The sequence below is a fragment of the Corvus kubaryi genome, unplaced genomic scaffold (genome assembly GCF_017639235.1).
Source record: "Corvus kubaryi isolate FWS band 111438036 unplaced genomic scaffold, C.kubaryi_AGA036_p1.0 split3-73, whole genome shotgun sequence".
NCBI lineage: Eukaryota > Metazoa > Chordata > Aves > Passeriformes > Corvidae > Corvus > Corvus kubaryi.
The window spans coordinates 35,402,520-35,420,009 of NW_024582091.1; the positions used below are offsets into that span (position 1 = coordinate 35,402,520).

Here is a 17,490-nt window from a genome sequence, read left to right on the forward strand (position 1 = left end):
CCAGTTTACCTCTTTATTCTAGTTATTAGCACACTTTGAATCCAAATATAGTGCAACATCCTGTAACTGAATACACTAAAAACACACCTAGCTCACAGAACCATAACTTGAGAATTTGACTTCTAGAGAGACCAGTGATTAAAAATTTAATTAATTCTTTCACATAAACTAGTTCTTGCAGGGATGAGCAACACTTCTTAAAAAATACTGGGTTTGTTTTTTAAATCCCTCTTACCGTGTGGGAGTGATACAAACAATTTACCTTTTGATGGAGTGACAGGACCATATGAGGAAAACTTGCAAACTGAAAGAGCACAAAGAAAATGAGCTGGCTGGAGAGATGCTGCCACAGAAGCTGACTGGTTCCACCATCATCAAACTTCTCTTCAGTCTCAGACCGTTCCATGGCATACACCACAAGATCCACCAGCTGGTCCTCCAGCACAGGGCAACGTTGCTTGTGCTGTAAGGCAGAGATCAGATACAGTATTCCAAAAGCCTTGCCATTAACTCCAGAACTTGCACAGTTGCAGTTACAGCACAGTATTTTGACAGAAGGCTGGGAAGCATGAGATGAAGTCTGAACTTAAGTTAAGGATAAGCCAGTGTATTAAAGCTGCACTATGTTACAGGTCACAATGATTTTTACATTTTATCATATATTCCATAATGCCCTACTCAGTTCCAGAACACAGCTCATCAATGCACAGATAACATCTGGGGTTTTTTTTGCTGTTTTATAACAAATCCATGCAGAATGTTATTCCTCTGATCTTGCATTCACAGAAAACAAAGCCCATTCTTTGGGTTTTTTGCTGGATTTTTTTTTCATTCCTTCTTTTCACCATTAAGTCCATTTCAAAAGTAGGCAACACCATAAAGATGTATCAATTATACCACCAAATGCAGAGGAAACATCCCAATACATGATGAAGGTAGTTGATAACTATTCTCTTTTTACTCTCTTTTTACTTGGGTTCACCTACAGCCTACAACTAGCAGCAAAATTAACATCTGGTTATTGCTCCTATCACTAGATGCTGTCCTATTGACACAGCACCACAGGCTACAAGACAACATCAAAAAGGCTTGAAAATTAATCAGTGGTACGTTCTACATACCGTAAATAGAACAGAAATCACACATCAGAGTGAGGAGCTCCTCAAATGTTAGACTGCCACAGTCTTCACACTGAGCTATGCAAACCCAGAAATAATTAAAAATACACACCATCTCTGATGATTTTTAATAATGAGCAAATAAGGAATGCATTATATATTCAGATATATTCTGTTAGTACAGATGTATATAAAATAGGTCCACTACCAGTAATTTGGAACTCAGATGACAAATCTTCAGTTCAAGACTACCAAGTATAATGTCACATGTTACAAGTTCTTCAGTGCAACAACTTTTTATTACTATCCTGCATTTGTATTGTTACACTCATATAATGTACTATTGTTATGGAAAAAAAAAACCATGGAGAATTTAACTTATTTCAGAAAGTGCTAGCACTTTGGAAATAATCTAACCTGTTTGTTTTGATGCAATCTATACTCAGGAATGGTCACATTTACTCATTTATTTATTTGGCCTGATGCCTGTAACATAATGCAGCCTTAAAGAAAAAAATATTACTTTAATGATACAAAAGAAAAGGAACTGAGCTGCTCAAACACTCATCATGAAAATGCATTATCCCTTTCTAGAGGCAAAAAAGTGTATGTAAAAAAGTTTTAAAAGATCACCCAAATACTCATAAAACATTTTAGGGATGCCTTAGATGAATTCTTTGACTTACTAGCCAGGCAGCCTAAAGAAAGGCTACTAGAAAGATATAATAAAAGTAAAGAGAGATGCTGAAAGGAGATGCTTGTTCTACCTTCATTGATGGTAGTCTTTTGCTATGAAAAAAAAGAGATTCTCTTCAATTAAAAATAGAATACAGAATTGGCGAAGTTGACAAAATACAGTGAACAGCATCCCCTGTTGCATGCTCTTTGCGAGCTCAAAACTGCAGAAAGCTACAATTCCAGCTGTGCTTTCTTGAAGCATGCTTAACACAAACCTCTAGCTAAAACAGGAAGCACCGATGATACCTTTTCTCCCAGTACGCAACGTCATTATCACAGACCAACCACGGTACAGGTTTACAGAGAGCAGTATTGGCACCATCAGTTCAGAACTCTTTGGGTCTTTTGTGGCTTGTTTTTCTCCCCCTCCCAAAGCAACTAATTATGAAGCAGAGCAGGGTGCAACAGACAACACTACAGACTAGTTTATAATCCAGCATGCAAAACTACTATGTACAGGGCTTGAAATTTAATAGTTTGCTAAGCACTGCATTAATGTAAACCTAAAGCCTAATCAGGTTAGGCTATATTAATTTAGAAAGTTATTCAAAGAATACAACAGGAAAAATACTACTGTTAAAAAGACAGCCAGAATTTCCAGTAGGAATTTTCACTATTCTGAATAATTCTATGACTGGGAAAATTTTAGAAGCCAGGAAATGAAAAAAATGAATTCTTTTATACTGAAAACCAACTTTTATTGTTTTAAAAACCATTTTCCATCAGAAAAATAGCAGTACATCCTATTCTATCTTCATTAATTTAATTTTCTGTCAATTTTTTTTTCTGTATTTTCAGTGAATATACATTTTTGCACAGATTTTGTATCTATAGTTTTGGAACTCTTGGAAATAAAATACCGTGCTGCACAGGAATTTGCAGGATTGGGTCCTTGTTTTATTAACTGCTCATAAGTGAAAGAAAATCTCAGTATAAACTGAGATGAATAAAATTATAGGTGAGAGCTGATTACCCTCACTACTAAGCAGGAATTCATGTTTTGGCATGGCTTAAGTAAAACAAAAATGAACAACAAAAAACCTCTGAACGCTGGATTATGTATGAAAAAATACAGCATTCAAAATAACTATGCTTTTCCCCTAAAGTAAACATGATTCAAATTTTTACAATTTGGTTGTACTAACATTTTCCCCATTTTGTTCTAAAAATAACATTTAAAGATCTGAAAATACGTAATTTCATTTAAAACATTATTAAACCATGAAGAAATACAGGGGGGAAAAAAGCGCTTCCATGACAACTTGAAACCAAAATTTCTCAAGACCAGCCCTCTGATGGACTAGTGGTATTTCTTTAGAGTGGATCAGAGCTTCACTTCGATGGTGGCTTGCTGTTCTTATTTGGGTTTGAATTTTTAATTCCTTCTTTTTTTGGGGTGTTGAGACAGGGTGGGTATCTAAGAGTGGGGCAGGGGCATGGCTAGCATTAAAAGGGCTTCCTAAAAGAAAAATATTTTAAGGAGTCAGTAAGGCTGGCTGATGGCTGTGATAGCTTTTGAGTATTTTAAACAAACAACATTTAGTAAGTATCTACACTTAAGAAATGGACTCAGAAGACCAAACCACAGATGCCAAGTTCCCTACAAGAGTAAATGGCATCTCCAGAAGTCCAATTCAAAATGCCTAAAGTAGTTAATACATGACAGAACTACTCCCACACTTCCATTTTCCAAAACTGTATGCTAAGAGGACACAAAGCTTATTGTTTATATTATACCTGATTCTATAATCTCTTCCAAGTTTGGCAGCCATTCTCAAGTTTCCCTCATTAAAAAAAGGAGTAAGTTTCAACAAAAAACATGTACTTGAGTGTTCTCAACACATACCCTTACAATCAGAAACATATAAAAAATAATCACACCCCTTAAACTAAGTATTTTGCCATGTTATCATCAGTAAAATTGGATAGTAAGATGCCAGCATCAACCTAAATTTAAAAAAAAAAACGTGAAAGGAAAGTAAATTTTTAAATATTGCATTATGTCATTCCTTTCACTTAATGATTCTGCTTACAACCGTGTCCCCATGCTAATTATCCTGATTTGTAGCTAGCAGAGAACACAACTACATATTCACCTGCACAGAGTAAGGCATAGATAAGCTGCAGATTACCACTGCTGGTTTAAAAGGTGACCAGCCAAATACACTAATTAAAGAGCAAAATCATTAATACAATAGCTGCTAATTAAACATTTGTATATCACAGAAACAAGACACCTGAAAATTACCTCCTCTCTCAAATATTCCCCAAACCAGAGAAATCAAAATAATAGTTTTTGATTGATTAGAGGACTGCAACAAGATCCTAACTGCAACTATGCAACTATGCAAGCAAAAATGGCATTTTATTCTTTATGCAAGTCTGTACATACAGAGAAGGTAAAGATATAATCCAAAACCTCCAAAGTGAGTTCATATCCTTAAGACACTACTTTAGTTCCCTTTTAAGAACCAACTGTAAGATCCCTAAACCAAGTCTTAATGTGGTATCAGTGCACTAAGACACTTTGAACTGTTAATCATTTTCCAAAAAACCAAATTGTTACATAGTTCAAAAAATTACTTAAAAAATAACTAAGAACTGAAATTAACACCCCAACTAGCAGAATATAAATTGACACAGAATTGTTGAGTCACTTAGGTTGGAAAAGACCCTTAAGAGTCCAACTGCAAACCATGATAACATACAGGATAAAATACAATTTGAGTCTTACTTCCTATTGACCAATTCAAACAGATATAAAAGAGTATGTACTGTCCCACACAGAAGTACAGAGCAGCAAAAACTCAAGAGACCCCACTCACCAACAAAAGAAAAGTTTTGAAGTCCACATTATTACATTTGGACTTAAAGCCATATACTTGATAAGGGTATTAGAAAACCTCATCCCTCAAGAAAACGTAGAATCCGGAAAGGAACACATGAATCTGTAAACTTAAGAAATTTTACCTTCATTTTTCTCCCTGCAAGGTTAACAGGACAGCTGGGTTTGTATGTTTTTTACACAACTCAGTGATGGCTTGAGTAAATGGTTTTCTAACACAGATCTGCTTAGTTAAGACTGAACCAGAAAATTTCATTGTTCATCTTCAAGAATATTTGAGAACTAGGACAAATCTGGCTGAACCATACCTAGATTGTGATGCCAAAAGACTCAAATGAAGGCTCCAATCCTGCAACTGGATCTGTGTAAATAGTTGACAGGGCACACAAGCAACTTCACATAAATAATGATCATAAATAAATAATGATCATTGTGTTGTTTCTGTTTTTATTCTGAAACAAACTTGGCACTTTTTGCATTTCTAAGTGTCTTCTATTATAGTGACAGTTCATTTCTGCAGGTTATTTCTCTAATAATAAAATACAAAATTATCAGCCATTTTACTGAAAGCATTGATATAGTTACACAACTTCTGAAAAGCATGCTACTATTTTTGTCACGTGGCTACATTAACAAATTGAACAATAACACAACACTAATTTGTACCTAAAAATGAGAAAAATTTTAATGTTTTCCACAGTTTAAGCAGAGTATATTAACATTTAAATGGAACATATTTCCTGTCCTATACCACTGTACCACCCACCTCTATATTGGTATTTTTAACTCACATATTTTCAACTCACAAATTTTCAACATCTTTATGCTGGTGTAACTGTAGTAGCACAGCTATAGTTCATGTTCTGTCAGCATTTCCTTTATAAGCTACATTCTTCACGTTTGTTCCTCGGCCATAAAAATTCATGCCAGGATGAAACTTTGTGTAGGAATTCCTATACTAGCAAACAAATTTTAAGAAGTATAATTTAATACATTTTATTTCTTCAATTACTTTTAGAGGACAGTGAAGTAGGAGTTAAAACCCAGCATTTTAAACATAAGTGGTTTTTTACGTGAAAGGACAGACCATCCATAGTTAGAAGAATAAAATGGGTTCAAAATAATTTTTGCCTAGATCTTGTACTATTTACCAGCTACAAGATGGACAGAGGAATAGTTTGATTTATCAACTCAGTGCAGACGCAGAAAGACGCACAAATACTACTCATTTAAACAGTAAACCAAGCAGCTCAATTCCAGGGTTTAACATTTCAGCTGCTTTAAGTCTCAGATACAAGAGATCGTCATATACAACACAGAGTACTGTTAGCCAAGATGTAGGAATCTATGCATTCAAAAACATTGTCCCAGTTCAGAAAATGCACTGGTGTATTCCATTACATTGGGAAATATACACAAGGTTTCAAGATCATGTAAATTTTATAGTCAAGTTACAAACCTGAAAAAAGTTTCTTAAATGGAAACACTGACACAACCTTCACTATAGTATTGCAAACAGCAACGCTATTTTATAAAATCTTAAACACTGTTTTTTTAAAGTAGGTGTGGCAATTACTAGCGTAATGAGGGATAAACTGTAAATATAACACATAACTTCAAATTTCAAGCAGAAGTCCACTTGGTTGATTTGCTCAGGTGTTTATTTAAACAAGTAGTCAAAATTTTAAGGAACTACTTTTTCTGTGGTACTCTGCACTACTGTTCTTTCACCTAGATTGGAGAATATTATAATTACCTGTTGGGAAGTTCTTTACAGAGGATTCCTAATGATAAGAAAACTCCACTAATAAACCTTTCTTTTTTTAAATGATGTATTCACAGCCTTATATTTTTACAATTAAGTCCAGTGGATGTTTTTTCCACCTGCTTAAGGAAAGAAGTTTTGAACTAAAAATCTCTCCTCATCTGAAAATTCCAGCAAAGTAAGTTATGACTGGTAAGGGAAATGGTAGCAGTCCATTCCAACGAAAATTTTAATATCAAAGGACCACTAACTGTCAGCTTTATGCTACATCTCTCATATCTCTACAGAATTGTAGTGAGAATTTGCCCTTGACTAATGGTCCTGCCAATTTCAAGCCCTGGCTGTACACGTATTCTCTACCTGGAATCAGTGGCTACAAAGCGGCCAGCGTATCGTTAGTCACAATACAACAGTAAGGTTGTGAACATACCTGAGCAATGTTCAAGGTCTAGAGCATTGGAGGATGGGCAGGACAAGACAGGACAGAACAAAAATAAAGGAAGAAAAAAAGAAAAGACAAAACAGTGACTATGAGGCCAGCCTCAAGGATCCCCAAGTCAGACTAAGCCCCCCCATTCTAAGGTTTCAAAAGAAAAAATGTAACAAAACAAACCCCAGCTTTCAACTGTTCTAGTATTATAACATTCCAATATAACAGAGTATGAAAATGCTTTAAAAACTAACCAACAATAACCAGTCTCCTACTGTCTGTCAAAGGTGTACTTGAGGCTGGCCTTATAGGAAAAAAAAGCAATGCAAAAAAAAATCATATTTTAAATCTCTACTTTTCAATTTAACATTCGTAAAGCAATATACAAATGATAGGAATAACAGTGTCCAATTAACCTAATATGATCTCATAAAAAAAAAAAAAATCACTCTCTGTACCTAAACTGTTTTGCTTAGTTAGCTATAGCAAAGAAAAGAGAAAAAGAATAGTGCAGATTCTATGCAGAATTAAATCACGTTACAGCACAGTACAGTACCTGCTTATTCAGACCTAGCATATTGCAGACCATATCCCTTGAATACGGTTGTTCCAGCACATATCTCAACAAAGCAGTCTGTGGCTCAAACAGATCCTTGAAAAAGAAACAAGCAATCACATACAAACATATATTGCCTCAAGATGATGTTTAATACTGAGTTTACATTTAATTGAACAATGTAAGAATGAATGTTTCATTTATGCAGATATGTATTATCTGGTTAATCGTCTTGCTCTCTGATAACCAAAAGAAATAAGGAGATAATCATAGCTCCTAAGAAGTGGCAGATTTATGAGGACCAAGTAGAAGTACATTCTTCATCCAATAAAAGGATGGTACAATTCCAGGAACAGCCTTGAACTCAAAGAAAAAAATGTAAGACAACTGAGGCAATGGACCAAAGTGCATAAAAATCAGGACTAATGTGAAGAAATCAGATATGAAACAACTGCTCACTGCATCTTCCAATAGCTGAATCACTTCAAATAAAAACATTATCTGAAGCTGGCTTCAAAACAAACAGAAGGAACTGGTTCCTCATGCAACATGAAGCTGAAATGTGGCACTCCTTGTCAAAGGAATGTTGAGGATACTAAAAGCCTACAGGGACTCAAGAAGAGTACTGAACAAGTATTTGGGAGATGAAAGTTTACTAAATACAGAGAAACCACATATGTCTCAGGAAACACACAAAATGGTAATGACTGTAGATTGTCAGCACTATACATGTCATTAGATATACTGTATTTATTTCCTTTCTTAGACATCTAGGATATAGGGAATGGGATGCAGGACAACATAGATATTTGTCCTGATCCTTTAAATTCTTTCAGTACATCACTACTTCACACTCAGAGTTTTAAGGTTAAATATGCAAACTTTAAGTTTGAATTGTAAAATTATCCTTCCTGCAGAATAATGAAGAGCACAGAAAAGAAGGAATTCCTTTCCCATTCTCTTCCATCTAGCCAATTTTCCAATCAATTCTCTGCTCTCAGTTGCTTTCTCACATGCATACACCCACAAAGCACATTAAATTATATCTCATGCTCTTCAGCATCCTGGACAGCAGTTACACCAAACACTACTTTCAAGGTCCTCTGTATACAGCTTGAAATCATTGAAATGTAAAACATCTACACCTTCGAAGTTAGCCTAAGTGGAACAAATGGATATTCACAGTTGAAACTTTTCCCTGCTTTAATGACATAGAAGTTTTGTTTTACTGAATATAACATGTTTGCGAAGTATAATAAGGCGTACCTTATCATATGGTAAGAGACCTTTCAAAGGAAAACGAAGGGTTGTAGGATCCAGCTTCCATGAGTTACACATGGCGCCTGAGTTATTTACCACGGGAAGGAGACTACAGCGACCTACATGCAATGAAACATAAATTCTCAACCAGTGAGACTAGCCCATTGCCTAATAATTTTGATGCAAAAGCTGGCCTTGGCCACTTTAATGCTCTCCTGAAATTTCCACTGTTTAAAGCTCTTTACCATAGGATTGTTTCAAACTGATTTTATTTTTCTAATCAATTTTTAACTAATAAAATATCTAAGCAATAAAGTCCTCATTTATTCAGACTGGATACCCCAAAAATAAAGGTATTTGCAAATATCAGTCTAAAAGTACCCTTACAGATTACCAGAATACTGTTCCCCTACCATTGCTTGACATAGGCATTTGATTTTGGCAGACTGACCCTTTCCACAAAGATTATAGCCTTATAAACCTAAGTATAATCTAAGTCTTTCAATTTCCCTTCATTCACCCTGTGGGCAAGGTTGTGTTCAGTAAAGCATTCAAATGCAAGCGTGTGTATTCCAATTAAAGTCAATGTAGGTCCAGTCAACTCAGTCAGTGTACCCCAGTGAGACCAAAACACATGGAAGTGTGTTTGGTAGGCTACATTTACACTTGTTGGTCAGTGCAGATTAGACAACTAGCCTTTATTTTAGTTGCTTAAACATAAGCCTCTGAACTGAGCCCCAAGCAAACCTGTGTATCAGCACGTAAATTTAGTTGCCTCAACTTTGACCTCTCTCAGTTCAAATTCTGTGATTTCTATTATCCAAATTGACCATATTGTTATCACATAAAACAAGAAGTAAATAAATGCTTATTTCTTCCCTTCAATTGTATCTATACAGGTCATTTACACACACAACACTTGGAAAAAATAGTATGTGATCCCTGTCAGTCATACAAATAAAAGCTATGCCACACTTTCAATAGAAGAATAACTGGATGCTTCTGAAACAAAAAGCTTTAGGAGCATTATGGATGAATTTACATTTTTAATCTCTGCACTAAAGAAGCTCCATCACAACAAACCTTGCTCAAAACTAATGCAGCTGTTATTAAACTACTCAAAGCAAACAGAAGACATTTTTATCTTTTGAAGAAAAATGCAGCAGGCATCACATTAGAACAGCCAAATTTTGATCATCACATTTCTAACAGTAAAGGAAGATAAGCATTTCTTTCACAGAAAAGTAGAACCAGTACTCATCTGAGCTAGGAAATGTTCACCCAGAAGCCTGTGACAACAGGCTGAGCAGCTACAAAAGCTCCAATGGAAACTGAAGTCAAAACACTCCATGACTAACATACCAGTGGATATTTATTAACTCAAAATCCTTGAGCACAGAAAACCTACAATTCTCCTACTCTACTAGTCACCTGTAGTTAGAAACCATACAACCATGTAACAACTAGTACACTTCCACCACCAGCTGGTGGCAAAAAATTATTTTGATCTCATCAATATGAATTTTCCCCTTCAAAACAAAAACTGAAGAGAACCAACTCTGAGAACAAACTGACAAGGGTAGAGGTACTACATGAAACATAAGATCTGAATTATTTTGCTTAGAGATATATGTCCCAAAAGGTTTTAAGAAACAAAATAGTTCAACATAAATGAATTTATTGTAAAGTCATTCATTAAGTCATTCTCTTACCACAAATAGAATTTATTCTTGCTGTAGGTCTGAAGGTATCCACAAAATCTGATACTAAATTACCTAGTAACTGGGTGAGAAGAGGAGAAAAAAATCAGGGTTTAAGTTCCAGACACTGATAAGGAACGTTTAAGACTTAAATATATATATATGCATTTTAATAACATATGCAGGAATCTGCTAAAATAACTAGCTTCCTATGCATCTCAAAAAGTTGGCAAAATCATCTGGAACATAAAACCACATAAGGAAAAATGTGGCATTAGAAAGGAAGTGCAGGAAGCACTCTTCCCAGTTTGCACTCAAGTAGGAGTTTATATAAGAACTGTCTCCTATACCAACTATGTTATTTGAATGCATAACACTTAGATTATTTAAAATAAGCTGTAATTTCTGTTCATAATAAATCTCTGCCAGTGAATAACAATTCCACATAGAAAAATGACCCAGATTAGTACAGTCTACTTCAAATCTCTCAAAAGACAGTAACAGTTTTCCCATTAATACAAGGGAGTTGGGATTTTATCCTATTCCAAAGACCTAGTTATTTTAACAGAATGCAAAATTAAAAACTAGATTGATACTACATTCTTTTTTTGAAACAATGACCATTTTCATCCCACCAGAGCTGCAAATATCTCTGTGTAACCAAGTTTAAACACAGAAAACACTGGTCAGCTCTTTAAAGTGATTTTTCTTATCCTGAAGCCATAGAGAAAGCACAAAGTGGCAGGTGTGCATGACCTGCATTTCCAAACGTATTCAACAAAACCAACTCAGTGCTTCAAGAGTTTTGAACATCAGACCATAAGACAAAATTATGTCATCAGTTTCATGCAAGATCACAGGGAGCTACTGCTGCAATCACATCAAGACCGTATCTTCCTTTATGTGACTAAACACAGAGCTTACTGTTGAACAGAGTTTAAATTTTCACATGAACTTCGTTTTAAAAAGTAAGTGTTGTGTGCAACAAAATTCCCGGGTACATTAGATATCCTATCATTACCCAGTGGGGAAGTTTTCCTTCAGGATATAGTTTTCTGATTTCTGTAACTGCAAAGTAGGCAGGCAACAAACACGCATTTCTTTCCAAGATGTAGGCTACCACCTATAAATAAAAAAAAATACATCAGTGTAAAAGACCCTGGATAGGGTAAATAAATGTGTAATCTGTCTATTAGTCTGAGACAGTGCACTAAAACAGATACAAGAATTAAAATATTTATTCTTAAGTTGTATTCTGACAGTAATACTTCAGTCTAAAACCTGTTTTTAATTGTACAAGCTAAGTTAGACTGTTTGAGCCTAAGTAAGACCATGCCTCTATGTCTGCCCACAAAGTGTTAAAAACAATTACTATTTTTATTCACTAAGAAAAAAATATTAATCGTTACTATATCCTATACATCTTACCTTAGGCAAGCCAAGCATTGGGCCTGACTCTCTTACAGGGATTTTAACACTTATTTACAATATCCCACAAAAGCACTTTGTTTATTATATAAAATGCAATTACAGTAAAGAATTAGAACACAAAGAGTAAGACTTTCCTGTTGAACTATACCAACAATCAGAGCTATCCCAACCATCAGAAACTCACTAATAACAAAAGAATGAGGCCTGTTTTCCTCTACAGTGGTATAAAACCCATATAGTTACCTCTCTTGCTGCTAAAAGCTGCTGTACAACAGCTGAGCTCACAGTGTTTGGAATTGTTAGGATTTTCTCTAGGATCACTTTCAGCAGATCACGCACACCCTGAAAGAAAGCACATGAAATTAACATTCCCAGATATTCTTTATTTCTGGCAGAATGATTACACAATCAATATGGTCAGACAATATTTTGACAGACAAATTAGTTCTTGTTGCTAAGCGTCAGAAGACAAACTGCTACTGACTATATTAATACTAATTACATTAAATTCCTTATGGAACTTCTCAGTCTTAGGATGCTCCCAAAGAGAAAGTAACTCTTGGTATTTTGATGTACATCCAGAGACATCCAACCTACAATGCCTTTTGCAGCCTGACCAATGTTTTATTTTGTGTTTTCTGCTCTAACATGATCAACAATGCTGCAAGGTGATTCTCTGCAAGACGTGTGGTTTCCTACTTCTTCTCATGGAGCTAAGGGCCACATCAAGGACTCAGCTTTCAGGAGCTTTTGCTATGTAGCAACAGGGGTTAAAGTAAATGACAGAACTCCAGTCTTAATGCTTGATAGTTTTATTTTCCAGTGTTTACCACTTCTGCAACTGAATTAGGGTTATTTAGCTTGTAACTGAGAAAGGTGGAAAGGGACTGTAACAGAGAAAAGAGTATGAAGAGTTACACAATATACACAAATACAAAATTCTCTCTTACGGTGAAGTTCAACCATGAAAAAGCATTAAAAGTGGTCTGAGTTTTCATTTGTAAGAAAAGCAGACTTTGAAAAATTGGATGTGTCTGAGATAAAATCATAAAAACAAAGATAGCAAATAACATGTCTCTGCAAAAAGAAAGGAATAAGTGGAAGATACCTTGTAATCTACACCTCCAATAATCTTCCGGACCAATTTAAATGTTAATGCCCACAGCTGAGTCCTTTCCCACTCAAGTGTATCGGAGTTTATCAGAGATTCACAAACCATCCTAGCAGAAGAACACAATGCAAGAATGAATGGCAGGTAATAAGCACGTGTTTTCCAGTAGTAACTGTACAATGGCACTGTAAAAATACCTCCAATATAACATCTTCCACATATCTTATCAATTATTCCAACATGGCTTACCTAGGTGGCAAAAGTCCAGTTTCTACTGCCATTGCTAGACAGTCATAAAGAAACGAAATTCTTTTAGGACTATGTTGGCTATGAATGAATCTTACAATCCACTGGACACACTGTTCATGGGACTCCTGAAAAAGCAATAGAGGGGAGAAAGAATGTATTTACAGGTAGTGAAACAAACTATGAAATTCATATAGTATCCCACTATGAAAAAATGAAACTAACACGAGAACAAGACTATAGATCAGTAGAAGTGATCCAGCTGTCCAACCAACAGTTTTTCCTACAAGTCTTTTATTTTGAAGAAGCTCACTTATCCAGCAGAAGTTGGTCAGCTGTCCACTACAGGAAGTATTTCCCAGCTTAACCACTGATTTCTATAGTCATCTTTGGTTTTCACATGTAAGTTAGCACAGACTAAAGTAAAATACAACTGTTCTATATTACTTTTTCCTTTTCACAGTTATAATCAAATTCAGTGAAATTTAATGAACAGGTGTCCAATTATGGAGCAGTGTCTGGAGTATCTAGCTTTTGAAAGGTGATTTTTGAACTTAAACATCTATTTGTTTTTTTTTCTTTTACCTACTTATTCACTTCTACCAGAAATTCTGTAATAAACTACCTTTTATTGTTTATTTCTTTACTGTTACATTTTTATTTGCTTATCTTTATTTGCACTGCACAACCTCTGCTGAACACTATACAATCTCACAAATCTCAAAACTACCTTTTTTTTCCTTGCTATGTCTTCCTATATTCTTTACTATGGCATGTCTGAAACCAGATTCTGAATGACTGAACACAGCCCTAATAGCTTAAATGTCTGTCTACCAGAAAAGGTATCTTTATATTAAAAAAAGCATATAAAGTTCACACAGATAAGCAACAAATCAAATGTTAACCTGGGAAAGACTGCTCCAGAACTGTCTAAAAGCTCCCAGGCAGCTCATCAGTTTGGTTCTCTCATCTTCAGGAGTGTCCATAAACATCCTAATGCAAATAAGAACATTAGTTTTTGGCAGTACCCAATGAAACAAGTAGAAAAATACATTTATACATAAAATTTTGTACAAATAAAGTAATATCACACTTACCCAGGAAAAGCTTCTTCAATTACTTCTGTTTTCTGTAAGAGAAAAACCCCGAGTGATACTGTTAGAAGGTTTGCTTTGACTATCACACCACCACGATGAAGCACAAAAGAGTAAGTTGTGCTGTTACAGGACTGTACCAGAGAACAATGGATCTCTTCTGCTAAATCACATTCTTCCAAAGATGAGATTGCTTTGTTTTCATATAAACCTTGTAGATCCAGATTACGGCTGTTTCTTTGTTTTGGGTTGTTATTATTTTGTCTTCTAAACACCTAGAGATTAATTCACTTCCCAAATTTGGACAAATTGCTCTATTGTATGATTACAGTTCTTATAATCTGAAAAATTAGTATTTTTGAAACCCATTAATTTTTTGTCTCACTTATGTTCCACAACACTCAGTTACACAGATCAATTAAATATAATTACTTTCTCATCCAAATTTAGATCCATTGCTTTTTAAATTCCATTGAATGATGCAATGATCTTGTACTAGGTAAAAAGCTAAACACAAATATCCAGTTTATCTCCTCTAAGACCTTCCTTTCCCTCCCTTTTCTTTTTCAACTCCATTTTGCTCAAAGGCTTCTACATTGTTATTCTAAAACTTCAGCAAATAGGTTCTGGAAAATACTGTCCTAAAGCTTTTCCTACCTTTCGTAAGAATTTCATATTATACTCAGTTGTGATCTATCACTGACCACAGTGTATTTTCATTGCTATGTTACAGACATAAGAGCATGTAACAAAATCAACTTTCTGGTCCTTTTCCATCACTTGGCCCAGAACTTCCTGTCACTGCTACTCAAGAAGAAAAGGAGAAACTGACACTCATCTGCTCTGCACAGTAAGCGAGGTAAGGTTTGCTGCTGTCCCCCAAGTCGGTACCAGCAGCAGAGAAAGCAGTAAGTTGCTATATTTTCAGTCGTGGCTCCAAAAATACAGTGACATCTTCTCAGGAACTATTTTGTTGTTGTTCCATATCAATTTTAGGCAAGTAACAGTGCATAAAAATGGGCAGTGTGACAACACAGGCAAATGACAATGTTAAAAATGTGAAAACAATCTGAATGGCAGTGCCAAAATGAGGAATCAGTCATGTGTAGGCAATTAATATGCTACAAGCAACTTAACACCACACAAAGAAAAGTACATCACACATTTTATAAGGCCAACTTAAAACAGAAAGGTTGGGCTTTTCTTCCCTCTACTGAAATTCATCATATGGAAATAAATTTCAGCTTCTCTGAGACCTACATATTCTTTCCAGTTCAGGTATTTCGATCAGCTTCTTTAGTCTGAAATGTCAGTCAGGCCCCCATTCAGGACTGTCAGCTACTGTCACCCCAGGGTTTCCAACTGCGAATGTCTGACATCTACCAAGAAGCTCATTCGTGTTCCACAGAAGTGTGATTAATGACCCACTGACTTGGGTTCACAAAGTGAAAGTCCTGTTTAACTAATTTAATATCTTTCTACCATAAGGCATCCCACCATTCCTATCCCACCTAGAGAGGACAAAGAGAAGGCAGTGGAAGTACTTTTTCTGGATAATGCTTTTAATACTACCCCTCACAGCATCCTTTTGGACAAGTTGTTGAACTGTGGGATAAGCAGGTTCACAGTGTGCTGGGTGAAGAACTGGCTGGAGGGCAGAGCTCAAAGGGCTGCAGTCAGTGAGGCTGCATCTGGCTGGTGATGGGTCACCAGTGGTGCTCCTCTGGGCTCAGTTCTAGAGTTCAATATATTGATATCTATATTTTGGTGCAGGAGTTGAATGCACCATTAGCAAATCTGCTGATGATACTAAATTGACAGGTGCTGTTGGCTCTCTTGAGGAGGAGAGGCCTTACAAAAGGATGTGGATAGACTGGAGCACTGGGCAATCAGTGGCATGGAGTCTAGCAAATACCAGATTCCGTACCTGGGACAGAGTAATGCTGGGCACAAGTATAAATGGGGAAAGGAGTGGTTGGAAACCAGCCCTGCAGAAATGGATCTGGGGGTGCTCGTCAGCAGCAGCTCAGAGTGAGCCAGCAGGGAGAGCCTGGGCAGCCAGGAGGGCAAACGCCATCCTGGGATGCATCAAACACTGTGTTCAACCAGCCAGACAAAAGAGGCGATTATCCTGCTGCACTCAGCTTTGGTATAGCCACACCTTGAGTACTCTGAGCAGTTCTGGGGCCCACAAATTAAGAAGGATGTGAAAATCCTTGAATGCATCCAAAGGTAGGCAGTAAAGCTGGTGAAAGTGCTGGAAGGAATGTCGTACGGAGAAACGAGGAAGACTTTGGGCCAACTACTTCATTTTGCAGGCAGCGTTGAGCGTGTGTATTTCCACAATCTGATCATGCCACTATGCTGGCTGGAGAAAAAAGTCTCCTCGGGACATACATCCTCTCACAGTCTTCTTCAAAACTCCTTAAACTGCTTATTTTACAGTAAATTCAGCGCACTGTAATTCGGTATTGGCTAAGCACGCTGTTTTATGCCCAGTCCTGCTCTGTCCCAGCTTTCCTATGAAGCCTAGCGGGGGCAGATTTCAGCCCTGAAGCACCACCTTCCCTCACGGCTCCCCCGGGCGCCCCCGCCGGGAACAGCGCGAAACACGGCCGGGGAGGGCGGCGGAGCTCCACCGCACCAACTGCGCCAGGAAAACCAAAAACGCCTCTCCCACCTGCTTTTAATCTCTTTCAGTACGGCCCAACCCCCTCCCCAGAGGGAGCACGGCGGGCCGCGGGGACCTGGACGAGCCGCGGGTCTGCCCACAACGCTACCCCGGCAGCGGCGGCGCTCCGGGGATGGACTCACCACCACCTCCTCGAAGATGCTCTGCAGCTGCGTCTCCATGGGAACCATGGGGATCGCCATGGGGCCGGGCCGGGCCCTACCGGGCCCTTTGTCAGGCGCAGGCGGCGGCGCCCAGCCCTCCTCCTCCTCCCGCCCCGCCGGAAGCTCCGTCGCGGATCCCGCTCCCCGGGAAGCGACTGCTCGGCCCGGTCGTTCCGGGCGGCACCGCCCGCCCCGGCCTGCCCGCGACGGGGGGAAAGCATCAGCCGCTGAAAACTTGGGAGTGATTTGGTTTTGTTTTTCTTTTTACGAAACTATTTGCTTAGGCTTCTTTGCTTTTTGAATAATCTTTTCTTAGAATAATCTTTTCTTAGAATATTTTGGCGAAATGCTGGTTCTGGTT

The 17,490-nt window shown here is 37.2% G+C and overlaps 1 protein-coding gene across 2 annotated transcripts in view; it reads right to left on the bottom strand.

Moving 5' to 3' along the window:
- The window catches only part of MED23 (mediator complex subunit 23), a 37,959-nt gene extending 20,703 nt beyond the window's left edge, over positions 1–17,256 (bottom strand). Inside the window, exons 1-12 of one of the 2 annotated variants that reach the window (XM_042016536.1) lie at positions 17,109–17,256; positions 14,298–14,329; positions 14,106–14,193; positions 13,204–13,328; positions 12,952–13,063; positions 12,087–12,185; positions 11,434–11,535; positions 10,425–10,494; positions 8,719–8,831; positions 7,453–7,548; positions 6,897–6,914; positions 263–463 (exon numbers count right to left, since the gene is read on the bottom strand). In XM_042016536.1, coding sequence (XP_041872470.1) covers positions 263–463; positions 6,897–6,914; positions 7,453–7,548; positions 8,719–8,831; positions 10,425–10,494; positions 11,434–11,535; positions 12,087–12,185; positions 12,952–13,063; positions 13,204–13,328; positions 14,106–14,193; positions 14,298–14,329; positions 17,109–17,168 — 1,116 coding nt within the window. In that variant the 5' untranslated portion in view covers positions 17,169–17,256. The remainder of the gene's footprint in view (positions 1–262; positions 464–6,896; positions 6,915–7,452; positions 7,549–8,718; positions 8,832–10,424; positions 10,495–11,433; positions 11,536–12,086; positions 12,186–12,951; positions 13,064–13,203; positions 13,329–14,105; positions 14,194–14,297; positions 14,330–17,108) is intronic. The other variant, XM_042016537.1, reaches the window with a different exon arrangement.
- Positions 17,257–17,490: the final 234 nt, after the last annotated feature.